Below are 26,256 nucleotides of genomic sequence, written 5' to 3' on the forward strand. Positions count from 1 at the left end.
TCTCTGTCTCTGTTTCCTTTCATCACCTGATGAAGGTTAATATTCAGGAGGATGCCTATATGTTTTTCTTTGTGTTCTCCTTATTTAGCTACTCACTCATATTTGGTTTCTAGCCATAAACAAAGGACATTGAGCCTATAATTAGTGATCCTAGAGAAGCTCACCCTGCTTTTATAAGGTGACCCATACTGACTTGCTGTGATTCTAAGGAAATTGTGAATTGTCTTATTTGCCATCAAATCTCTTAATGATGACTATTTTGGGATATTTGTACACTGTGTGAAGTATTGCTGACTAGTGTAAGAAAAGGTTGAACAGGCATGAGCTGGGCAGGACTCCTGGTCAAACGACAGGAACTCGGGATGAATCTAGGTGCATAAGGGAAATAAAAACAAGACACTAAGGGAGTCTGATATACATAATGAAAGAAAGGTAAAAAGTCATGAGGATAAGCATAGTTTAATAGAAACAGGTTTTAAGAACTATTTAAGAACAAGACCAAGCTATAGTCTAAGCTTTCACAATTAATAAGAATTCTCTGTGTTATTATTTTAAAAGCTGACTAGCAAGATAGAGAAAGACTAGTTACCTCCATCTCTATGCTAGTGATAGATTACCTACATTTCTGTTAGTGATATATTTGTATTTCAGGGAAAAATAAAATGTTAGCAAAATTAGCTTGTAGATAACATGTCTGAAGTGTCTGTTTTATTGTTAATGAAGGATCCCACACAAACAAAATCCATTCAAAGTTACAAATTAAACATTGGTTAAAACAAGACAAATTAACAAATGACACCTCAAAATTAGATTGGAGGTCTGGAAGATTAACACTCTCTTCTATAGACAAATTGGCACTTCAGGAGACTGACATTAGAGAGAACCTTATGTGTATCCTTCTTCAGGCACTGGAGTAAGTCATACAAAGCAAAAAAGCGAGTGTCTTCATCAGGTGACTGCAAGGATGCCAGTCCATTCCAGCTGGGATATATATAATCTGAGAATCCAGGACGAACCTAAACACCAAAAGACATTCATTTATCATCACTATGGTTTGCTTGGTGTTATTTATTTTAAATGTGGAGTGACTCTTGGCATGAAATTAGAAATGTAAAATCTCAGGCAAAGGTATGAATTTTTAATGTATATGACTCAGTATAAAAAGTATACAAGAGAAACTCTTGGATGTATTTCCTGTATACAGTAGATACCATATTAAGGATGGTCTTACATACAAGGCAGATAGGAAGCATGAAGGTGCTACCTGCCTGTAAACATGGACTTTACCATGGGACAATACCAGTTCTCTCATGAGGGAATTTAAACATGTCCTCAGCAATGGCCCAGACTTTGTTTCTCTGATCCTGAAGGGAACCATTGCCCTTCTGCACTTTTCAGCTAAATCTATTGTCCACAAAATACATGGAATGGAAATCTCAGACTTGGTGAGGATTGCACCTGATGCTTTCAGGTGCAGATAGTCAAGGAAAAGTTGTGATGAGGACATCTGATGATGTCAGGAGTCTTTCTCATTGCCAAGGAAAGGTAGTTGCTCAAAGGGCTATTAAGAGCACTTGCTTTGTATTGAGATTCCTTATGTGTAAAGTACTTAGTAAAGCACCCTAGAGATGTATAGCACTACCAGTAAAGTTTTGGTAATGAAGCCTGATGATTAAATGATGTAGGTGGGTCATCTGTCTATGTGTTGCTTTCATTGGTTAATTAATAAAGAAACTGCTTGGCCTGATAGGTCAGAACAAAGGTGGGTGGAGTATACAGAACAGAATGCTGGGAAGAAGGGAAGTGAGGCAGATGCCATAGCTCTCCTCTTTGAGATGGACACAAGCTAGGATCTTTCCTGGTAAGCCACCACCTAGTGGTGTGATATACATTAAGAGAAATGGGTTAATCAAGATGTGAGAATTAACCAACAAGAGGCTGAAACTAATGGGCCAGGCAGTGTTTAAATGAATACAATTTCCGTGTAATTATTTCGGGTGTATAGCTAGTTGGGTGTGTGATGGGACACAGCCTGCCGCTCCTCAAAACAATTAAGTTTTGCAATGTGATATAAGGCAGCTCTGCATTCATTTCTTACTACCATGGCTATCTATCTGATGAATGAGAAAAGGAAAGGAATATAAGAAGACTACATACCTTGTTGAGTATGCTCTTTAGAGCCGCTAGAAGTTCTTTTATTTTTCCTTCAATCACTTTTGCTTTTGATATGATATCATTAGGGGCATCTTCCATATGACTTAGTTCAGTTGTGATGTGATGCAGAGGGTTATTCCAAGCACCCAACAAGCCAATTGTCTCTTTCAGAAGGAATTCACCCTAAATACCCATTATTAAACAATTGTATCAAATTAGTAAAATATATTAGAGTTAGCCCATGTGGCATATGCTCAAAGAAACTAGACTAAAATATACATTTATTATATTTATGTAGCTGTCAGTTATGAAAATTTCAAAGTTTCGTCATTTGTCTATGGTTTGATTAAGTCACACTAAATATGCCTTATTTGATTAGGCATGTTTTCTATTAATAAACATGTTTTATAATATTTCTGTTTCCATCTGAAATTCTACAATCTGTCCTCCTGGTATAAGCAATATTCTTTTATTTATTTATATTTATTTGTTTCTCCACAAATAACTAAGACTTCCCAGGAACTAAATAGATGGTCATAGGACTTGTGTCATACAAAATTGATACCAGCACTGCACATCAGTAGAAAGTGGCCCAAATGCTTTCCCCATAGGAATGCTTTTGTAATAAAACATCAGGTTCCTCACTGACTGAGTTTTTTTTTTATTTTTTACATTTAGACAGTGGAACAAAAATTCATTGAAGACAACTGGGTCTTTTTATGTGTGCTTTCCTCATGTCACATGAAACATAATTCTTCCCTCTTGCTGAGCAGCCCACGTATGACCATGTACAGGTGAAGAACCATGAAACAGTACTGCCTTTAATAAGTGGAATGATGGAAAGCACAGGAAAATTTTATTCCCCAGTATGTGCTCACTGCCAAGGTCACATATGAAAATCATCCCTGAATAAAATGCTACCGTGCTGCTGTCTGATAGTTATTCTTTTGATAATGAAAACAAAGACTAGATCGGATTCCACTGACCCACTAGTGTCCAAAATTTTGACATTGTGATATGACATCAACCACAAATGTGTTTGATTAAAGCAGGAATCAGAAAGGAGAAAATATAATGACTACAAATGGAAAATGGTTTGATGAATGAACCTTGTCATCACAAATGAGCACATAGTTGTATTCTGAGAGTTGCAGTGTTTTACAGGGAACCTCTTGTTCAGCTGACTTTCAGTTAAGGCTTGGGAGAAGACAGATATTTTATTGAGGAGAGGATGTGCAGGTTATATGCAACCAGAAGTTGAAAGTTTAGATTTCTTTGTGATTAGTAATATGCAAAGTAGTGAATACAGTAGCATTTCATATTATAATTAATGAAACTCTATTTGCATTCCCTATACATAAGTATGAATATATTTAAGCATGTGCAATTTAGTTCAAAGTTCCTACAAAATAATAACTATAATCCTAGATATAGGCTTTGATAAAATAGTTTACCTGCACACAATTTATGGTTCTATGAAAATATTATTTAATCCTCACTTTTACTTACAATTTATCAACTGAATAATGCGAATTTTCTTTGATTATTCCTTCCTCCTGCATTCTTCTGCATGTGTGATTGCCATAACTATCTTCTTACCCATAACCACCTTCAGTGCGGCCAAGTCACTTCTTCAGTTTAAAACCCGAGCTGTACTCACCCAGAACTGCTGGGCTCTATTCTTAGGGATCAAAACAGATAAGGCAGATGTGTGGCAGGCAGTAAGGTCTCTTTCTGGGAACCACCGGCCTGGTGTATATCGCACATCCTCCATCTGGAAAAGAAATCAGTTTTAATTTGTACATGAGTAACTTAATCCATAACCAGAATATTGATGCATTTGCTACGTGTGTGTGTGTGTGTGTGTGTGTGTGTGTGTGTGTGTGTAAAACTTTTGTGTTTGTGTTGACAGAAAAAGGGAAGGGAGAGGGAGATCAGAGTTTATGTTCAAGTTTTGGTCCCTGCATTCTAACTTCTTGGAGATACTATCTCCTTTTGTCTGCCATAAGGCACAACAAGCTGACAAGACTGGAACTGCAGAGATCACCCTGCTATAATTTCCCACATCCCTGTAGTAGCACTGGCTTTACAGACTTACATTATCAAATCTGGTTTTCTGTGAATTCAGGGGATCCTGACATCTTCAAACTGATCTTTTTATCTTCTTTTTCCACATCAATTCTCTAATCCCTTTTCCCACCCTCCCCAACCACCCCCGTACAACCTCCCAAACAGTTTGGCCCCAACTATTTTCTTTGAGATTTCAAGAAGTTCTTCTATGCTTGTTCCACTTCTCAGTTAAGGGGGCTTTCCTGATGGTAATTATTATCTGATTCTGCTGCCATGTGCTTTCTAGTAAAGTATGGGACTCTGCGAATGCTGGCTTGAAGGTTCATTTTATAAAAGAGCCAAATATAAGTGAGGTACTTACAAATATCCTGTGCATTTCTGCAGTGAGATTTCTGATAATATAGGACTCTGTCATGGCATGATCCAGAAGCTCATTTAGAGACATTCCATCATAGCCAGAAAAACTCGTATATACAGGAACAGAGGCTACATTCTCCCAAAGGAAAAGGTTCAACATCAACATGATCAGGAGTGTCCCTGCTATATAGAAGCAGAAGCTGGAATAAGATTCATTCATCAGAGGTTAACAACACTAGTTTAATCTCTGCCTAGTGTCATTGAGTACATGTAGTAGTAAATAAATATCTGTGACTGAAAGATTCAAATAAACAACTAATTTAAATTCCTCTATAAAGAGGTTGGTTATTTGCCAAATTCTTGAATTCTATCAAAACAAACACCACATGAGACTAAGATACATAAACCAAACTGTGATATAGAAAACAGGCTTTGCCTAGAAGCCTGTTGAACACTGGAGCTATTTCACAGACGCACAGAAGAGTTCACATTTTCAGGAAGATGATGCCGCTACCCAGAATGTCAAAGTTTCATTTTGCTCAGCCTGATACCTGCACTGATTTCAAACTGCCTTTGAACCACACATTCCAGAAATCATTTTATTCAATATACCCTCTTGCCGTCAGTTTTGGATGGCCAGTTCTTCACCAATCTTTTCTTCCTCCTTGAAGCTTTCCCAGTCTAATTTGAACTTCTCAAGAGTGTTTATTTCTTCTTTTGTTTTGTTTTTCATTTGTTTGTTTTGTTTTGGGATCTGTTTTCCCCACAAATATTTGCTCATACCGCGTGTTTTATACCCACCCAGCAGAGAGTGATGGCAGCTGGAGAGGCATTAGCCTCTGAGTATTTTTTTTTCTCACCTTGCTAAATAATTGCTTGACTTCTTTGGATGCAGTATCTACTTCCTTGGTAACTATCAGTACTTCCCCAGCAAAGTAAAACACTTTGATGACTTCTCACCTTTTCTGTTTCCCTAGGTTATCTACTTTGACCACCAGTTTACTTGAATTTGTCTCTAGGTTCCTCTGATGCCTTAGCTTGTGAACTAGAATCTGCTTTTCCTTTTGGTTCCCCTGCAATAAGGAAATTTGGCCGTAATCTCTCTTCTTTCTTTTGCTTTGCATTGTTTGGCCTAAGGCTCCCTTCTTCTTACTTATCTGCACTGCTACTAACTCCAAATTCTTCCTCATCATCCTTGCCTTCCTGATCTAAAAGAGGGCACTTTGCTTGCTCTTCCAGTCTGATTCTCTGAGCCTGTATTCTTTTTCTTTTGGTTTTCTCAACCAACTCTTCACCATCCTGTTCACCTTCCTTCTCTAATTCATTGACTATTAATACAGTGATGGCACATTTTCCTAATCCTCTTCTGACATGGAAAAGTATTTGGAATTGAACTCTGCCATGTAGGTGAGGCTTCATTCCTGAAATTCCGGAGACCCTCAGGCTCTGACTACAAATAGCTAAGTCTACAGAGAGAGCCCAGAGTTACAGAACCAGCAGCTAGAGTGGTTTCTAAGACCAATCTCATGTAAACAGTTTAACTCTCTATGCAAAAGAAACAGGATATAGAAACCAAATTTAAATTATGTTTTACATTTCTTGACACTTTCCTAAATAATTACTGAAATATAAAACATGATTGTCAGAAACCTGATTTCTCCACTTTCCTGATGCACTAAATAAATGTGAGTCCAGAACATACCAGGTCATTGTCAGAGATTTTCGCTTGAAGAACTCCTAAAGGCAAATGCTCACAATTAAATAGATCTAAGCATTTGGTAGTATACAATATGGCTAAAAACACATTTTGTCTACATAATGAAGTCATTAATATATAATCCATAGACTTTTCATTTCCTGTAATATGATGGTTATTTTGCATATATACAAATTTATATCTACATACCTACGTGTGTGTAAGTGTGTGATATCTACTTTCAGCTGGGAAATTCTCAAAATCTAAAAGGATGGGAAAGAGGCAAATACTCTGTTCTCCATTTCATAAAATCCATGACTGTCATGAATTCTGTTTCCTGCCAATGTCATCTACAGAGCTTTAGCACCAGAACCAGTTAACATGGTAGTGTCATCCAGTTTCCGCCAGTGTGACAAAAAGTTTAAAACAGGTATCTGCTATGACTGCCTACATTGGGCTTCAGGGCTGTCCATTAGAAAGGTTGATTCAAGTGGGCAAACTCATGTTTAAGATTTAGGAAACAAGAAAACACTTCCTTCTTCTTTCTAGTGTCATAACAATTTGAACACATCGACTCTAGTGTTTCCAGTACATTCTCACTCTCTGAAACATCAATTGTACTGCATTTTTCCTCCCTCTGGGACCTGCACTGGGACTTAAAGATTTTTAAACACTGCCCATGGTTTCTAACCATTAGATGCCATGATAATGTCCCCTCACTTATGTGTTTGTGTGAGCGTGTGTGTGTGTGTGTGTGCCTGTGTGTGTGTGATTTTTTTTTATTTTTTTTGAAGTAAAATAACTAATTGGCTTGAAGTTTGCTAAGTAAACTGGAACAACCAGTTTGCCAAAATCAAGGAGTAATCTCTCCTTTTACCTCCAGAACTAGAATTACGACCTTCAGTGATATCATGAGCCTCTTACCGTTCTCTTGCATCCTTTAGCCCAAGGAAGATGCTGAATCATCTTCAAAAGTGCTCCTTGTCTCAAGGAGAGAACGATAATTCCCGTGTTTTAAAACTGTTCTAAATGATCTACTTTGCTCTTAAACAGGTTATTTTTAGATTGTAATTTTTCCTGTAAGTCTTTATTGTGTTTCTTTTCAATTAAATATATGTATTAACACCAGATATACAGGATAGGATTCGAAGGAATGATGGATTGATCAGATTTACTTGGAAGAGCATTAGTGAGAGCTTACTTACAGAAGCAAGGCTGACTCAAAGACAAGTGCATCTCAGAAAACTTCCACGATGGTAGGTGGGCCACTGGAGAAGGCTGCTGCACTGGAGTCTGGGGCTCAGTTTAGTTACTGCCTTTTATACACTCTGGAAGATTTCCCCAAGGCCACTCACTAATAGAGCAGGAAGGAAATAAGGGTTAAAGCCCTAGGTAGGGTTACACTTACTCTTCTGCTTCAGGGAACGTTAGCATTGTCATCACAATTATCACAGAGCTGCTGTATCTGTGTTTCTGCCATTCACAGGGTAGGGCTATGGGGTATGGCTACAGGATATGGCTACAGGATATGACTACAGGATATGAACTGGCTTCAAGCAGAAATCATTTTTATTCCTGACTCTATGCTATGTGTTCACCAGTATGATGGGGTGGAGTTATATCAAGTGGAAGGTAGACTAGCTGTGTACCAAAAAGTTTCCACTTCATTTCATCATCCACTCACACAACCATGTGAAACTTAACGTTTGGCCACGTGTTCATTACCTGCTTGTCTGCAATGACTACTTCCTGAAAGAGCCCATTGGGTAAATAGTCTTGTTTCGATAGATTTATGTCAGGACAATCATGGTTTCCTAACACCTTCCCCTTGTCAAGCAAAACACTGCAATATGTGTGAAGCAGATTCCCTGTTAAACATTCTTCCACAGCATTTCATGTTTCAGACAGAACCAAATCCTTTCCAGAACTGACTCATTATTACATGCCTTGCTTAATTTCTTGCAAAATGTCAAAGGAAAACTCAACTTGTCCATAGAATCTTTAATATTATATGAATATCAACCCATGTGCCTACAAGTGCTTCATTATTGATATTGTTTTCTTGAAAAAGATTTAAGAGTAAAATTATTATTCTTTGTATGTGAAGTTTTAATTGAGCAATTTTTTATTTACTTTTCCATTCAAATATTTACATTTCCTTCCCTTCTCCCACTCTCCTCATGCTCCCCATAACGCTCTTCCCTCTCCCTCCCTACTTGAGAGACAGCAGGGGACCCTGCCCTGTGAGAAGTCCAAGGCCCTCCCCACTACATCCAGGCCTAGGGAGCTGTGCATCCACATAGACTAGAGTCCCAAAAATCCAAAACATGCCCTAAAAAAAAGTCCCAGTGCCTGTATCAATGACTTCTCAGTCAGCCCCCATTGTCAGCCACAATCAGAAAGTCTGTTTTAATCACATGCTCATTCAGACCAGGTCCAGCTGGATTTGGTGAGTTGAGCAAATATTTTTATTATTCTGTTTTATAGTTTCTGTAGCTCTGTTTGTTTGTTTTTCAGAGGGATTTTTTTTTTACTATTAAGAAACTCACAATATAACCAAACTCTTCTCAAATTTCTTGTGTTATTCATCTTTAAATATCTGGAAATTTGGAGTTCTAGGCATGACCCATATCTGCCTTATATGAAACTGTATCTGAGATAATTTTCGCATTTATATAGTTTAAGTTTAATTTTTTTTATTTTTCTTCTCTCTTCTTCTCCTCTTCCCTCCTTTTTTCTTAGTTTTTTTATCTTTTTAGAATAGCCATTTCTATTAGCAGTATAGCATGTTTCTTACTCAAACTTTGCATAAATTTTAAGATACAAAATATACCCAGGGCAATCATACCCAAAGCAATCTACAGATTAAATGAAATCCCTATCAAAAGCCCAACAAAATTCTTCACAGACCTAGAAAAAACAATACTCAACTTCATGTAGAAAAACAGAAAATCTAGGATAGCTAAAAGAATCCTGCACAATAAAGGAACTCCCAGAGTCATTGCCACCCCTGATTTCAAGCTCTGCTGTAGAACTATAGTAATAAAAATTGCTTTGAATTAGCATGGATCAATGAAATTGAACTGCAGACCCTGATATAAATCCACATGCCTATGAACATCTGATTTTTTACATAGAAGCAAAAATTGTATGATAAAAAAGAAAGCATATTCAAAAAATTGCTGTCATAACTGAATGTCAACATGTAGAAAAATGCAAATAGATCCATATCTATTGCCATGTACAAAACTCAAGCCCAATTGGATCAAAAACCTCAACATAAATCCATTTACACCAAACCTGATTGAAGAGAAAGTGGGTAGTGGTCTAGTACATATTGGCACAGGACACTTTTCCTGAATATAACACCAGTAGCAAAGAAACTGAAATTGATAATTAATAATAAAAAAAAAGGACCTCCTGAAACTAAAAAAGCTTCTGTAAGACAAAGGACACAGTCAACAAGACAACAAAACAACAGTCTAGCAAATGGGAAAATATCTTTACCAACCCACATTTGACAGAGGCCTGATCTCTAAAATATACAGAGAACTCAAGCACCTAGTGTAGTGGTGGGAGCGGAGGGCCGCTTTCTGCCAATGGGCTTGCTTTACCCAAAATAATTACATGAAAACTATATTCTTTTAAATACTGCCTGGCCCATTATCTGTAGCCTCTTATTGACTAATTCTCACAGCTTGCTTTAACTCATATTAAGTAATCCTTGTAGCACCATGAGGTGGCTTACCGGGAAGGATCTTAACCTGCGTCTGTCTCGGAGAGGAGAGGCAAGGCAACTGCCTGCATCTGCTTCTTTCTCCCAGCATTCTTTTCTGTCTTTCCCGTCTACCTATGTTCTGATCTATCAGGCCAAGCAGTTTTCTTTATTAATTAACCAATGAAACAACAGATAGATAGAAGACCCACCTACATCAACCTAGACCTCAAAATACCAAATAATTCATTTTAAAAAATGGGGTACATATCTAAACAGAGAATTATCAACAGAAAAAAAACCTCAAATGGCCAAAAGTCATTTAACGATTTGCTCAATATCCTTAGTCATCGGGGAAATGCAAAACAAAACAACTCTGAGATACCATCTTACACATGTCAGAATGGATAAGATCAAAAACACTGATGACAGAATATGTTGTTGAGGATATTGAGTAAGAGCCACACTCCTTCACTGCTGGTGGGAGGGCAAACTTGCACAGTTATGTTGGAAATCAGTGTGGTGGCTTCTCAGAAAACTGGGAATTGATTTTCCTAAAAATCCACTGATACCACTCATGGACATACACCCTAAGAATGCTCAATAATTCCACAAGGACACTTGCTCAGTCTTGCTAATAGAAGCATTATTTGTAATGGCCAGAACCTGGAAACAAACGAGATGCTTCTCTGTGAAGAATGGATAAAGCAAATGTGGTACATTTATACAACGGAGTATTACTCAGGGTTAAAAAAATGACATCATGAAATTTGCAGGTAAGGGGATACAACTAGGAAAAAATCATCCTGACTGAGGTAACCCAGATTCAGAAATACAAATACAGCATGTACTCCTTCAAACTTGGATATTGGATGTGAAGAAAACGATAATCACGCTACAGTCCAGAGCCCCAGAGAAGATAGGTAATAAGGAGAACCCTAAGAGGGATTCATGGAGTGCCCTGGGAAGGGGATATAGATGAGATTTGGGTAAACTAGGGGCAGGGGCAGGGACAGTGAAAAGGTGCGGTATGTGAACATGAGGTATCTGGATGGTCAAGTTCGGGAAGGGATGGAAAAGGGGAGCAATGAAGATCTCTTGATAGAGGGTGCCCATATAGTGTTAGAAAGAAACCTGGTGCTAGAGAATCTCCCAGGGAACCACAGGGTAACCCCAATTAAGACTCCAGGCAATAGTGAAGAGGGTGACTGAACTGGACTTCCCCTGTAATAATTTTATTGTCATCATAGAACATTTACCCAGTAACTGATGGAAGCAGATGCAGAGATCCACAGCCAAGCACTGGGCCAAGAAGTAAAGTTGAAGAGAGGGAGGAGGAACAAAGTGAGGTCAAGATCATGACAGGGAAACCCATATAAACAGCTGACCTGAGCTTATGGGAGCTCATGAACTCTGGACAAACAGTTAGGGGGTATGCATGGAACTGATGCAGGTGCTCTGCATGTGGGCAGCAGTGTGTAGCTTGGTCTGTTTGTGGTGCCCCTAGCAGTGGCACCAGGATCTGTCGCTGGCACATGAACTGGCTTTTTGGAACCTATTCCCTAAGGCGGGATGCCTCATTCGGCCTGGATGCAGTGGGGAAGTGCTCGGTCCTGATTCAACTTAATATGCAGTGCTTTATTGGCTCACATGGGAGACCCTACTCTTTCTAGGAAGTGGATAAGAGGGGTAGACAGGAGGTGAGAGGAGAGAACAGGAGGAGAGAAGGGAGTGGAAACTGCAATTGATATGTAAAACAAATAAATTTGATTTTAAAAAGATGCAAAAGACAGAAAGAGTGTGTTACAATGTAAGTTATATAGTGGGGATTATTAGTATCAGTTAGTGAACAAAACCAGTTTTCTGAAACCTAAAATTATATTTATATAATTGCAATCAAGATGTAGTGAATTTTCAGGAGTTTACTATACAATTATTCATCACTGTATCATTTCAACTGAAAATAGTTTGAGTAATTGGAAAACTCTTTTGTAGATCAACGTGAAGTGAAGCGAGCATCTAAAGAGTAGATTCTGCTAGGAAACATTGTGTGAAATCCTGTAGGAAGGACATAAATCCCGATGGACAGAACAAAAGCTGGATTTGTAATCCCAGAGAGCACATTGTAGTATGAATTAGCACAGAAAATGAGGCTTACCTTTTTCCTCGGAGTTCTAACTTGAACTTGACCTGAATCTGCTTCCACAACACCTGCTCTCCTGAGCCTCACAGGCTCTTCTTATACCACCTTTCTAGAGCACAGGTAACCTGCTCATCTGCTTCACAGCATTCATGTGCTCTCTGTGTGTCATGTGTCTCTTCCGGTTAGAATGTATGTTTGATGAGTCCAGGTGTGGTTTTCCTTTTGCTCATCAGTTTGAGCCCAAAGACTGAAGAAGTGCTTGAGTAAGTAGACAATGACATACATGTTACTGAAGTGATCAATAGCCTGCTGCTTGGGCTGATATATTAAGTTTAGGAATTCGGTAGGTTATTGGTGATTGTTGGTGAAGTATTCCTTTAATCTGACAAGGTTATGATACTTTTCACTTTCTCAGTATAATAATCATGAGCGAAATTTGAAAACACTTGTTAAATGTGTTGTGCTAAAGTGGTGTAATCAAACATTGCACGTTCTATTCATCTTGGGGCAATTAAGTAAAATGAGTGCCTCTAAGTAGTAAATTTAGAAAATTATTTTAAATCCCAGAGCTGGATAAACTTCTACAAGCATTCCCACAGAGCTGTCTTTCCTAAAGTCCACTTTGTTCTGCTTACCCAGCTTCTTTCATGGTGGTTAGGCATGTAGAGATTTGTGTTAAAGCAAGTACCACTCCCATGTGTGGATGAAGTGTTTTCCAGATGTTCCATTGCTGGTGTTTCTTACTGACCATTCTATACACAATGGTCATGATTGTGACAGAAGATTACCACACAGAAAAGGTGTATCTGGCTGCTTACTGGGTTTTATGAAAAGGTGTTAGGGAGGAGCTATTATGCAAGAAAGATATCTTTTGAAAGATACTTGAAAGCTTTTCTATCATCAGTCTTGGAACAAGAACAAATTTTAGAAATAGGTTTCAAAAGAAATCATTAGTTAGTGACTGGCTAACCATCTTCTTAGTGTGAGACAAGAAGTGACAATAATAGGTGGTTTTAGTGGTAAACAAGAAAACAGTATGCGATTAGTTAGCTATCTATTGCTATGACAAAATATTAGAAAAAATATTAAATAAAAAATACTTAGTTCAGAGGTTTTTGACAATAATTAGCTAGTTGTATTGGTCCAATGGCAGCATAGTGAACAATACTGGGTCTACATATAAGAGAAAATGAGGAAGGAGGGATAGAGAGGCAGGTTCATTAACCCACTGTCTCAAGAATTCAGTCACACCCCAGTTACCGGAACTCCTTCCATCATGTTCTTTCTTGTCGAATTTCTACTAATACACAGTTGAAGATAAAGCCTTTAAAGCACAAGCTACTTGAGGATACCCCACTTCCAAACAATATTGAGAGCTCTGAGAAATGCTTGAAGGAAGTCGAGAGAGCTTGACAGTGAACAGCTTAACTTCTGCTTGTGACTGGCTCAATAGAGATATGGATTTATGTTTGTTCACTTTATGCTTGCTCTTCCAGTATTATTTACTATAATGCATGTCTTGTTTTTATTTTCTGGTCTACTATGAACCTAAATAAATAAGAAGGGACAGAATGTTGCACAGATGCCAGGAAAGGTCATGCAGTGATTGACTGAGTGTTGTTGTCTCTGCTGTTGGGGTGGTCCTGATGCACAACACTCCTTTGTCAGTTAATGGAGAGCACTTTTTGAGTCACTTGTCTCTATTAGAGTTTCTTTTATTTATTTATTTATTTTTTTGTGGTTTTTCGAGACAGGGTTTCTCTGTGGTTTTGGAGCCTGTCCTGGAACTAGCTCTTGTAGACCAGCTGGTCTCGAACTCACAGAGATCTGCCTGCCTCTGCCTCCTGAGTGCTGGGATTAAAGGCGTGCGCCACCACTGCCCGGCACTTCTTCTTCAATTAATGTATTCCAGTTGGTCAGTTTCTTGGGAAAACACTAGTGTACTCCATAAAAATGAGAGTTTCCAGTTACAGGAAATTCAAATTGAGACCTTGCCAGTAATTTATGCTTGATTTTTTCCAAGCAAATAGTGATTTGAGGTTTTTTACTCTTCCATTCCATTCTAACAACATCAAAAGAATGCAAGCCCAAAGATGTTATAGGGATTAATCATCTCTTTTTTCCTTGGGGTGTGACTTGAGAAACAACAAAACAAGAGAAACATATTAAATAACCTCAATGAAATTTAATTTAAACTAAACAAAATAGGCCCTGTAAGACAGGGGTGAAAAGAATGTGATCTCGAATGTCCTGTTGTATATGTGTTGCTTTTATTGGTTGACAAATAAAGCTTTTTTGGCCAACGACTTAGCAGAGTTAAGCCAGGTGGGAAATCTGAACATGGTAAAATATAAACTAATAGAAATGTGTTAATTTATAGTGAGAGCTAGCCAGTAAGAATTCTAAGTCATTGGCCAAGAAACTATATTTAATATTTAGTCTCTGAGTGGTTATTTCATGAACAACTGCAGGTACCAGTGGGCAGACAGAAACCAGTTTAGCGGGACATGCAAGACAGAAAACTTTCCTCTACAAGTGGACTAGTGCCTAAGAAGATGCTGAGAAAAGAATTCAAAGGAGCATACAGAAAGTAATTGCCAGTAACTCTGAGAAATATCATATTTGTCTTTTAACATTTTCAGTACTGTTTAAAAATATCAAGGTAATGTGTTTTATTTGATAGTTTATGGACTTGGGGAAGATAATCATCACTGCAACTGATGTGAATTTATTAAAAGTACATAAATAACACATTGTATTATATATAATTTTAGATTAAATATAAATAGTAAGATTCTCTATTACTTTTTCAAGCATCCTCAGTGTTATTTACTCCTGCTCACTCTCTTGCACTATGTGTGGCCTATGCCTCCCTTCCCAATTTAAGCCCCCCATGTTTTTCTCCATTCCCCTTTATATCACCTATACCTAATTTGTTGGTCCAAGGAGTCCAGGAGCCTCACAAAATAATGCACGTTGCTTCTCTTATTTTGGATGCCCCATAGATTTGAAATTAGGTCCTGATTGCCTAAGATAGTATACACCTTTTACATTGAACTTGGTGGAATCAGAATGTATTTTATGTAGAATTCTCATCCATGAGAACTAATTTCATACTACCAGTAGCTGTTATTTAAGCTGCAAAAAAATTAATGAATATTTCTTCCCAAACATGATGTGCACAAAGCACAAGAATGATCAGTACAAGAAGATATCCCTGAAGGTGCAGTAATGGCATGTCTATCTTTGTAGTAACCAATGGCTGTCTAAATGGGCTTAGGCCCAGTCAATAGGACTAAAATAATGTCTGTACTAACCCCATAGCAAACTGCCCTTGCCTGGTATGGTTCTAGATCTCAGAGCAGAACATAGTACTGTTTGTTTCTTAAACCAGAATAATTGCTGTCTAAATACTTCTTCTTATATCCACAGTTAGCTATAGCAATTATTCTTTATAAAAGAAATGTCTTTTTATATCAGTCCAAGACCATTATAGAAAGACACAACTGATCAACATGCAGAGACAAACTGACCATGAGGGGCAAGATTTGTATATGTGTTTGTGTGTGTGTGTGTGTGTGTGTGTGTGTGTGTGTAAATCTTATACCTAAGCCTCAGAAATTATCATGAAGGATCTAGCAGAAAAATTATAAGAGGTAGGGGTCCAGGATATCTGCCTGAGATAGTATTTTCTAAATATAACAAGAAATTTGTGCCAAGGAAATCTCAACAATATTGATGCATAAACAAGATTTGAATTTCAATATAAGTTGATACCCCAAAGTGTACGACAGAAATCTCACTTGCTTCTAATTCTAGTTGAAGAACTACTGGTAAATAATCACCTCTGAGAGGAAGAAATAGTTTTTTTCAGGGATGAACTGCATAATTAGTTATTTAATACCGAGTGGTCTGCTCTTAAAAGAGAAATACAATAACACCAAACAGACTCAGGAGTGTGTGTGTGTGTGTGTGTGTGTGTGTGTGTGTGTGCTCTTTTATTAACAAAAGATATTAAAAGAAAAAGAGGCCATGGGTTTCAGGAGATGTTGGTATGCTTGGAGGAGTGGGGAAAAGAGATGGACAAATGATGTCACAATATTTTAATTAAAAATTAAATACATGAAAAATTAACAGCACTTAGATACTGTGCAGTTGCACAGCATTTGTATTATCATTTTACTATAAAATTAGCCCATAGAGAGTGTCAGCTTTTATGAAGTACTGAAGCTTTTTCAGTTCTTAGTAGAATGGATAAACCACAGTATCACTCTTCGCTTTAATAGGATGGTAAACTTTGAATTTCCTTACTTGTAAACAAAACTCAGTTAATGATGACAAATTATGATGTAAACATCCCAATGCTATTGATAAATTTTGTATTACATGAACAAAAGATTGGTTCAAAAAATTGGAATTTCAGACATTATCTTTTTAAAGAGTGAACATTTATTAAAAATAAGAAGTCTCTCATATTCAAAGGATATAAAAGCATAAATTTCTGAAAGAAAAGAATTTTACAATCATGTCAAAATTAAAAGGGCATGAGATTAACAATCATGGTCATAGACAAAGCGGCACTTCAGGACTTTTAGATTGGAGTCAATCTTCTGTGAATCCCTTTTCAGGCACTGAAACAAGCTATGGATTGCAAAAACACGAAGGTCTTCATCAGATGACTGCAAGGATGCCAGTCCTTTCCAGATGGGGTACTCCTCAACTTCTTTGAATCTGGGATAAAGCTAATGAGGAAAAGCAAAAAAACTTATTATTAATGATGATGTGATGATCTTTCTTTATTATCAATGGTAAATGAGCATTTGGGGAGAATTAGGATTGTAGAATTTCAGACAAAAGCATGGATTTTAATATACCCAAATATATTAAATCATATTAAAATGATTAATTATATTAAATTATATTATTATATTATAAGTATATTAAGTAGTGGGAATGCATTTGCCACAACAATTCTACAAGAGAGATACTTGGATATATTTTCTGCCCAAATTATGGATATTCTGGCATATAAGGCAGATGGAGAAGCAGGAAGGTGCTACTTACCCATAAACATGGCTTTTTTTTTAACCAAGGGACGATATAGGACCTTGTATCAGTTTTGTCATAAAAGAAATTTAACATATCCTCAGTATTTGCCATGACTTACTATTTATACTTTCCTAATCTTAAATGAAATCATTGCCCATTTCCATATTTCAACTAAACCTCTTGCTGCAGAATTCATGGAATGGAAATCTCAGTCTTGGTTAGAACATGACCTGCTACTTCCAGGTGCAAATATTCCAGGGATTGTTGTGATATGGAGTTCTGGTGATACTGTTAGGAGCCTTTTGTCCTGCTAAAGACAGGTTGTTTCTCAGAAGACTATGAGGAACATCTATTTTATATTGAAATTCTTGAAATATGGAATAAAATATCCTAGAGAAGTTTTGTGTTACTAGTAAACCTTTAGAGGCAAGACTTTCTAAAATACTAGCTTACTAAATTTTGCTGTATGAGATTTCTTATTACAGGACTCTTTTATCAAATGCACAAGAAAAGCAAAGGAAGACAAGGAGACAACAAACCTTGCGAAGTATTCTTCTAATGCCTTCTTGAAGTCCCTTCACTATTATTTCTACAATGTTGGCTCTTTCTATGATTGCAGTAGGGGCTTCTTCCATACCACTCAGCTCAGTCACAACATGACTCAGAGGGTCTTTCCAAGCTCCCAACAAAGTGAGTATCTCTTGCAGAAGGAAAATAGCCTACATAGCCATAATTAAAGAATTGTATTACATTTTCTGAAATATAGCAATATTAGTAGTTCATGTGGCATTCACCCCCCAAATAAGCATGTGTTATTACATATTATGAAATAATTTTGTAGGTGGTACATGTTATAGAAATACAAAATTCATCCATTGATCTGTAGTTTGATTGAAAAACACAAAATAAATCTTTTTTATTATATTTTCTAATAATAAATATAGTTGATAACATTTTGTTTTCCTTTGAGGGTCTACCATTTGCCCTCCTGGACAAAACAAAAGTTTTTAGTTTCTTTACTTGCATACAAGGAACCAAGAATGAACAGTAAATAAATATGAGGTTATAGAACAACATTAACATAAAATTTATGCCAACAATTCAGTAGCAAGTGGCCCAAATCTTTCACACAGGATTTCTTATACAAAACCCTGAAATTGTTCATTGATGCACTCATTTATCAATTTAAGTAATTTGAATACCTGAAAACACATATCCTATGAAGTAAACCTGAACTTGATATTTTTGCTTTCATCAATCTACATAAAAGTCTGCTGAGGAGGCTATGTTTAAACATGCACAGGTGAAGACCAGATGAACAGTATTACTTTGAATAAGAGAAATGAGTGGTAGATTGATAAATAGCCAAGAAGTTAAAAGCAATGCCTATTACCTCACCTGGATAGAGGTGGGCAGTCCTTGGACTTCCCACAGGTCAGGGAACCCTGATTGCTCTTCGAGCAGATGAGGGGGGGGGGACTTGATCGGGGGAGGGGGAGGGAAATGGGAAGCGGTTGTGGGGACGAGGCAGAAATCCTTAATAAATAAATAAATTTAATAAAAAAAAAGCAATGCCTATTGCCTATTCTTCCAGAAGATGCAGGTGTAATTCCTAATACCCACAAAGTGACTCACAGCCTTATGTCACTGCCCTTCATGGAGACCTTACACCTTCTTCTGTTTTTCTTAGACACGAAGGACACATGTAGTATAATATATCACCCAGAAAGAATAAGTTATATTAAACAAAAATAATTATTGCTTGTTGCAAGGAATGGTTTATTTGTCCTGGCCACCCAGAACTGAAATAATCACACAGAAACTGTATTAATTAAATCACTGCTTGGCCTATTAACTATAGCTTTCTATTGGCTAATTCTAACATCTTAATTTAACTCTCTATTCATCTGTATATCACCACGAGGTCGTGGCCTACCAGCAAAGTTTCAGCAAATTTATCTCCGGCAGCCAATCCATAGAATCCTCTGATTCCGCCCTTCTTTCTCCTAGCATTCAGTTCAGTCTTCTCTGCCTACCTAAGTTCTGCCCTATCAACAGGCCAAGGCAGTTTTTTTATTCATTAATGGTAATCACAGCACACAGAGGTGACTCCCACATCAATTTCTAAAAAGAAAAAAGAACTGATGGGCATGACAAAAGTCTGACCTCCCAGAGTGTGCTCATTGTCAAGATTAAAGATGAAAACCACCTCTGATTAAAGAGTTCCTGACTGTGTTTATTGGTAATGAGGTAAAAGGAGTAGAAAAGATTCTAATAATCCACTGGTGTCCAATATTTCAACATCATGATATGACATAAAGTACAAATATGTTAGGTTCCTTTCATAGCTCTTTTAGCATGCATGTGACCTTGAGATACAGCTTGGACATGGCTGCTAGGTATCACATAGGAAATATTTAAATATGATAAAAGGCTAAATGAATGGTGATAGAAAAACAGTTTGCTGGAAATAGTATGATATGATTAAGTCATACTTAATAATACTTGAGTTGGATGCAACCCACAGAGCCTTTTTTATTGGCCATGCATGTGAAATAGAATTTATACCATCTATGAACTTCAGTTTTCTTATCCAAGCCACTGAAACAAGTGAGACTTGGGTAATAACTTTTAGCAGGATCTATTGCAACATCATCAGTAGGTTGTTTTGTGAAGTTTCCAATGACGAAGTTTATGTGTACATATATTATCTCATCATCTTTCTTCTTTCACTTTTACTTATGTTTTGATACTTATTATTAATAAGAATGATATTGTTTTCACCAATGCACAAATTACTGATGAACTAACACAATCATGGTGTAAGAACAATTAGACACGATGTACTCATGTTTGACGTTTGATATTCAGGTTAAATCATGCTAAGTTTGGGGAAAGCAAGCAGGGATGGCACGATATATAGACCCTGCTATCACAACACAGGATATAACTGCATCCTGGGAATTGAAGTATCTTCTTTTTTCAAGACAGGGTATCTCTGTAACAGCCTTGGCTGACCTGGAACTCGCTGTGTAGACCAGGCTGACCTCAAACTCACAGAAATCTGCCAGCCTCTGCCTCTACAGTGCTGGGATTAAGGGTGTGCACCATCACTGCCTGGCGAGAATTGTATTATCTTAAAAGAATCTTTTGTTCAGATCACTTACAGTTAAGGCACAGGAGAAGGCACAGAATTCAGTGAAAATTTGACATGTAGGTTAGAAATCAAAGGAGAACAGGAGGGTCTTCAAAGTCAACAGACACCATGAAAAGCTGAAAACATAGGAGCCTTTCCTAATATATTATAAATGAAATGTGTTTCTACTTCCTATGAATACAAATGAATACAGTTAAGCACGTATGCGATTCAGCTCAAAGTGTCGTACATAATACAATGACAATCCCAGTTGTGGGTATTGGTAAAACAGGTTCTCTGAATGAACAATTTATGGATCTGATGCAATATTACTTAGCTTTCAATTTTACTTATAATTTATCAACTATGTAACTTAGATTGTTCTTTTATTGCTTCCCCCTCCTCCATTCTTTTGATTGTGTGATTGTACCCACAGTGACTAACTTCATGACCAAGTCAGTGAACTCTTTGATTTTCTAGGTTAAAACACACACTCAAGACTCACTTTGATCTGTTCAGTTTCCTCTCCAGGTATCATGATACCAAAGGTGGAAGTGTGGCAACTGCTTTGGGCCCCATCAAGGTACCACCTGCCTGATGCATACTGGACATCCAGCAACTGATGAAAAAAAAATAGTTATCTTAAATTTGGAAATGAATAAGTTAATATATGATGAGAACATTAATTCATTTAAAGAGTGTATTACTTTTAATCTCTGTGTGTGCATATAAAGTATGTATAGGTTTTTATGCTTCTGTGTCTGTGTATGGTGTCCATATTTCTGTGTATAAGAGTTTCTGTGTCCTTCAATGTAGAAATGTGGAATTATAGAACCACAGTTGTTCTAGTTTGCTTTCCACCTTTCTTGAGACAGTTTCTTGCTCTAGACCATTGTGCAAGATAGCCTAGCTGGCCCAGTAAAGTTCAGGGATTCTCTTGTCATGTCTCCCATCTCTCTGCAGAAGTGCAGGGTTTATAGAGGTGTCTTACTGTGCCTTGACTTTCAGGGATTATTTGGAAGCCTCAGGTTTTTTTGCTTGCACACCAAACACCTTAGTTATCCACTGGGCATGTGGATAAATAATTCTTAAAATTAGAGGTGCAATTTTTTTTTTTGGTTTTTCGAGACAGGGTTTCTCTGTAGCTTTGGTGCCTGTCCCAGAACTAGCTCTTGTAGACCAGGCTGGCCTCGAACTCCCAGAGATCCGCCTGCCTCTGCCTCCCGAGTGCTGGGATTAAAGACATACGCCACCACCGCCTGGCTAGAGGTGCAATTTTTAAAAAATAAAGAATAAAAACTAAAAGAAAAAAATGAAAGATTTCAGCTTTTTACCTAATTTTGAAATCACTGGGCATGTAGTGATTATCTTCCTGTCTAGCCTCTCAGATTCTTCCCCTCTTAAGTATAATGAGATTCCATGAAAGTATTCCCTTCTTGATATACTCAGTCACTGATGGTTTATTTTCCCTGTGAAGTTTGATTCATGATGCTGTTGCATTTACTCTTTGGAGTAGTCTCTGGCAGGAAAGTTCCCATTAGTAAGAAGGCAGAAGTAAGAGAGTTACTTACAAAGTCACTTAACATTTCTGCAGTGTGGTTTTGGAGTTCATAAGACAGGCTCAGGGCATACTCAAACATGTTCTTGAGGGTCCCATGGCAGGAACCATCCCAACTGGGGCACAAAGGTACAGAGGCCACATTCTCCCACAGCACCAGGTTTGACACCAGCAACACCAGGAGTGTCCCTGCTAAATAAAAGGAGGTTGTCACCTACATTGATCTAGTGTTGTGATAAAAGGTAATCCTGTGGGGGAAATCTTCATCCCTCTCTGGGGCTTTCTGTATGATTTCTTTCTGTATAACAGGACTGTAGAATAAATCTCCTGCACTGTACACAAGTAGGCCCATAATTACCTTTGCCCTGATAGTTTGAAAATGGGTGACTTCCTCCTTTGGGGATTGCTCCCAGAAGTTCTGCCGTAAGCACGAAGAGCTCATATTGTAATTATAACTGAACATTTTTAAGGCATTCTCTTCAGGTCAGTTTATACTTGGGGAATAAATGCTTATTTATAATATTCACACTCTATGAATTTGTAATATTCTAAACTCAGTTTGGTCCCTGATGTGACAAGGACAACATGGGTCATCTCTTTGCTTCAGCTTGAAAATAACCACATGACCACTGGATTTCTAACACCAGGGATGAATTCTAAATCTGGTATTGTTTTCTTTCCCCTGAGATTTGAATTAATGTCTAGCCAGTCTTATAGAGCATCAGGAAATACAAAGAAAAAATCCCATTCATGCACAGTTAGGAGGTTACTTACGGAAACATGGCTGGATCGAAGCTAGCTGCATCTCTAAAGAGTCCTCCTGCAGCTTGGTTCTGACTAGTGAATGCTACTTCACGGGAGTTTTACCTTTAGTAGACTTTCAACCTCCTGTATACAATAGCAGATTACCCCCAAAGGCTACACATACCGTATGTCAGAAGGAAGGAAGTTCTAGAGTTCTGGGTGAGGGTACCATGACTCTCCCCCACCTCAGGGAGTTTTAGCAGCAATAACCATCGACCTAATTATGTCTGCATTTGCTATGACTGCATCATATTTTAGGTAGTAAAATCCATATATGCTCTAGATGCCTTGTGGTCATGTTTGTCTAGACAGAAATCAATTATTCTCATACATTGCTTCACATTCGTCAGGTTCTCAGACCATATCTGTCCTTCACAATAGTCCCTGTTTCTTCTAGAGGATTACTTAGGTATTTGATTCTTTTGAGAGCACTGGGTTACAGTGGCACAACTGTCAGTTTTCTCATTAGGTTTAGTAGATGGGAATCTTCAGTTAACCACAAAATGTGTAAAGATTATCTCTGTATACACACTAGGGTGATAGCCACTGTAATCAAGAGTCCCAAACACAAATGTCTCATATGTAATGTAATAGTCCTATCATACTCATTTAACAAACAGGATCAGTAGCATCCATGCTGTAGTCTACTATCTTCCCAGGAATATATCTTTACACTCATAAAACAAATCATGGGCTTCTTTCTGAATATATGAGGATAAATTAATTAAAAATGGTTTGGTTGCATGTGTCGATTGTGTCATCGCTACACTACTGGCCACTTCATGCTTGGATTGCTGATGACCAAACCAAGTGCCAAGTAGTATCATTGGTAACAACTGTGCCTGACAAACCTGTATTATGTAAGTCCTCAGTAGTCTTTGCTTTCAACAACTCCAAGAGGAAAACCCATTCTGGACCTGGGAATTTTATTTAAACATTTTATCACTATCAGATATACCATTTCGATGGACAAAGGTTCTTGCTTCCAAATTCTATTGCTTTCCTTATTGTTCTTTGTAGATGTTTTTCTAAATCAGGAAGTCATGTAGAGATTTGTATTATATCATGAATGTTTAATAGAGGGTGACCAGTTTGAAGAGAGTATAAATTGTTACTGGGACTCAGCATCTAAAGGCATACTGAAAAATCTTATTGAGTTCTAAGAAAACTTGGATCAAGCTTGGTTACGCTGTTTCCTGCAAAGAGCAATGTTTATTAAGGCAACGTGGATTGGAAATACACTTTTATTCTCTTTTTTTATTGAGCTCTACATTTTTCTCTGATTCCCTCCCTTCTTAAAAGTCTGTCCCTTTCAGTCTCTTCTTCCTGGTATATTGCATAAGACTGCCTTCTAGGCTACGTGGTCTCATTGTGTTACTTCTTGGCGTTGCTATGAGCCAAGGAACAGTGTTGTTCATTTTCCCTGCTATATCCACTTTCCTTCCAGCTGGCAGTTTTGATGGACTCTGACTGGCCTTGGAGCCATTGACTGTTTGTTGATGCCTAGATGGACAATTTCTTCTCCAGAGACTCCCATTTCACATTGCAATAGTTCTAAATCTCCAACTCTACAATTGTCATTCTAATAAGTGTCACCAAGGTAAAATCACTTTGAGCACACTAATTTTCAGGGAAGAAATGTATATACTATACTCTCTGATACAAAGATGATTGTACACAGCTAAAACTAACTCAATATTTTTCACCTTTTCTATGTTATGTTTTACCCATCCTCCCTTGCCCATTTCTCTGGATCTCCTTGGAGGTTGTTATGATTTGGTTATATCCATGCCATCAGTCACAAAAGCACAAAGTGTTTGCACATTAGAAGAAAACCAAAAAAAATCTGTAATTCAGTACATGGTCTCCTTAACATCATTTGATGGCTCTGTTCATCACTCTTTTATGGAATTTATTGTAATGGTTCCCACTCAACAATAACTTCTCTTACTTTCATAGTAACATGTTCAGTGAGATGACCCTACATCTGATACTTCAGGGATCCATTATTCAGATTCCAATCACTTCTAGGGGTTCGTGGACATAAAATGTTATCTGGTCCCTTGTCAACATTTTTTTTTATGATTCCTGGCATATTCTTAGCACAGTTCTTGCCACATTCAGATTTTCATCACAACCTTTATCAGGTTTGTTTTTTTGTTGTTGTTGGTTCATCTTGATTTTATTAACATTCAGATTTTATTAATCTTTCACATTTTTGCCACGGTTTCATAGTGAGTCTCTGGCTGGGCAGAATATGTTCTAAACACAGAAAGTTTTTGACCCCCTATCCTTTTGTCTATCAGGCTGTCCTCTTTTTAATTTAAAATTTTGAATGGTTATGACATTTGTAAAAATTGGAATCTGAGTTTGAGCTCTAAAAATCATAGAAAGCTTTTTACCCCCTTTCTGTCAGAGGAAAGGTCCTAAGAACAAGGAGTCTACCAAGTAAAAAATGTGTAAGGATCTTACTTCTTACAAAACATGTGTCTACAGTTAGCAAGAACACATGAGGTCCTCATCTCCTAACACAAAGAAACAATTCAGCTAATGTGACTCACTGAAACAAGTAGCAGTTAGATCTGATCTGTGTTACAGTTTTCTATCAATTATGAGATGGCCACAGGGATGGCTACAAGGATAAAATGACATTGTATGTTCTCCTTCAGTTTAATCAGAATACAAATGAAAGAAAGAAAGAAAGAAAGAAAGAAAGAAGGAAGGAAGGAAGGTCCATGAACCCCTAGAAGTCATTGGAATCCAAATCTAATTTTCTTTACCAATTTCTCTTTCCTTATTTGTTTGAAAATAAGGACCTACATGGCCAGGAACACTTTTGACTTGATCAAACCAGAAAAAAAAACTGTAGGTTTATTGGCCCCTATAAATGAAGAGAGGAGGAAATTCTAAGTGGACAGAGGGCTTCTGTGCTTATCTGACCCTTGGTTGTTATTTGAATGCTTGTGCACCTGGGTGAGTTTATAGAGAAGATGATGTCCATTTCAGCTTGTGTTATTTGTAAGGAGCACACAGGCCCTTCAGTTTCATGACACTGAGAGATTTTGGTAACTCTTAAGGTCCTGACCTTGCTGTAGTTGTGCTCTTTGTGTGAAACAAGTGTCCTTTAGAAGCTGTTGAGCTGTTTGCTGAAGGTGTGATAGGTGGGGGACCAGTCTCAATAAAAATGCCATTTGCCAGAGTAGGGTGTAGGGATTACAAATATAAGTAAAGAGTACAAAGACGGATTTAAAAATAAGAAAACAGAAATATTGAATAGTACTGAGAGGGAGCTTCAGTGAATACTGAAATCACCCATGCTTAATTTCCAATTGCTTAAAACACCCTGACTTCAAGAGGTAGGAGTAATACAAAAACCTACATTAACATGATACAAGGAAATGAACAGATCAGTTGAAAGTTGGGGGCTACATCCATAGTTAAACATTCTGTTGCTTGAACAAAACAAGTCACACTCACAACCTAGACCAAAATATCCTGTAGACAAACCACTCCTTTGGGTGTAATGTCCTTAAGGGAACTGGAACCTTATTAGTTGCATCCTTAGACTTTTGTT

General features: G+C 37.5%; 2 protein-coding genes across 2 annotated transcripts; both read right to left on the reverse strand.

The window, feature by feature from the left end:
• Positions 1-827: 827 nt before the first annotated feature.
• On the reverse strand, positions 828-7,513 carry LOC121433964 (prolactin-6A1-like). The gene is made up of 5 exons (XM_041632644.1): positions 7,483-7,513; positions 4,586-4,761; positions 3,815-3,928; positions 2,158-2,337; positions 828-1,016 (listed from the first exon to the last, which is right to left on the reverse strand). The coding sequence occupies exons 1-5, from the start codon at positions 7,511-7,513 to the stop codon at positions 828-830; spliced, it is 690 nt and encodes a 229-aa protein (XP_041488578.1).
• Positions 7,514-16,685: 9,172 nt separating this feature from the next.
• LOC121433965 (prolactin-6A1-like) lies at positions 16,686-22,683 on the reverse strand. Its single transcript, XM_041632645.1, has 5 exons — positions 22,653-22,683; positions 21,892-22,067; positions 20,826-20,939; positions 17,724-17,903; positions 16,686-16,877 (listed from the first exon to the last, which is right to left on the reverse strand). Exons 1-5 carry the CDS (start codon positions 22,681-22,683, stop codon positions 16,686-16,688), a joined length of 693 nt encoding a protein of 230 aa, XP_041488579.1.
• Positions 22,684-26,256: the final 3,573 nt, after the last annotated feature.

This window comes from Microtus oregoni, unplaced genomic scaffold (genome assembly GCF_018167655.1).
Source record: "Microtus oregoni isolate MIOR12 unplaced genomic scaffold, Mior012 000042F_ref0000377, whole genome shotgun sequence".
NCBI classification, from domain to species: domain Eukaryota; kingdom Metazoa; phylum Chordata; class Mammalia; order Rodentia; family Cricetidae; genus Microtus; species Microtus oregoni.

What these genes read in the sequence shown, in the direction of transcription:
- LOC121433964 (XM_041632644.1), bottom strand. Translation starts at nt 7,513, where the DNA reads ATGCACTTGTCTTTGAGTCAGCCTTGCTTCT. An exon ending in ATAGAGCCCAGCAGTTCTGG is followed by an intron (nt 2,338 to 3,814) that starts GTGAGTACAGCT and finishes ATGGGTATTTAG; the next exon opens with GGTGAATTCCTTCTGAAAGA. An exon ending in TAAAGAGCATACTCAACAAG is followed by an intron (nt 1,017 to 2,157) that starts GTATGTAGTCTT and finishes TTTGGTGTTTAG; the next exon opens with GTTCGTCCTGGATTCTCAGA.
- LOC121433965 (XM_041632645.1), bottom strand. Translation starts at nt 22,683, where the DNA reads ATGCAGCTAGCTTCGATCCAGCCATGTTTCC. An exon ending in CAGAAATGTTAAGTGACTTT is followed by an intron (nt 20,940 to 21,891) that starts GTAAGTAACTCT and finishes TTTTTTCATCAG; the next exon opens with TTGCTGGATGTCCAGTATGC. An exon ending in AGGAAACTGAACAGATCAAA is followed by an intron (nt 17,904 to 20,825) that starts GTGAGTCTTGAG and finishes ATGGCTATGTAG; the next exon opens with GCTATTTTCCTTCTGCAAGA.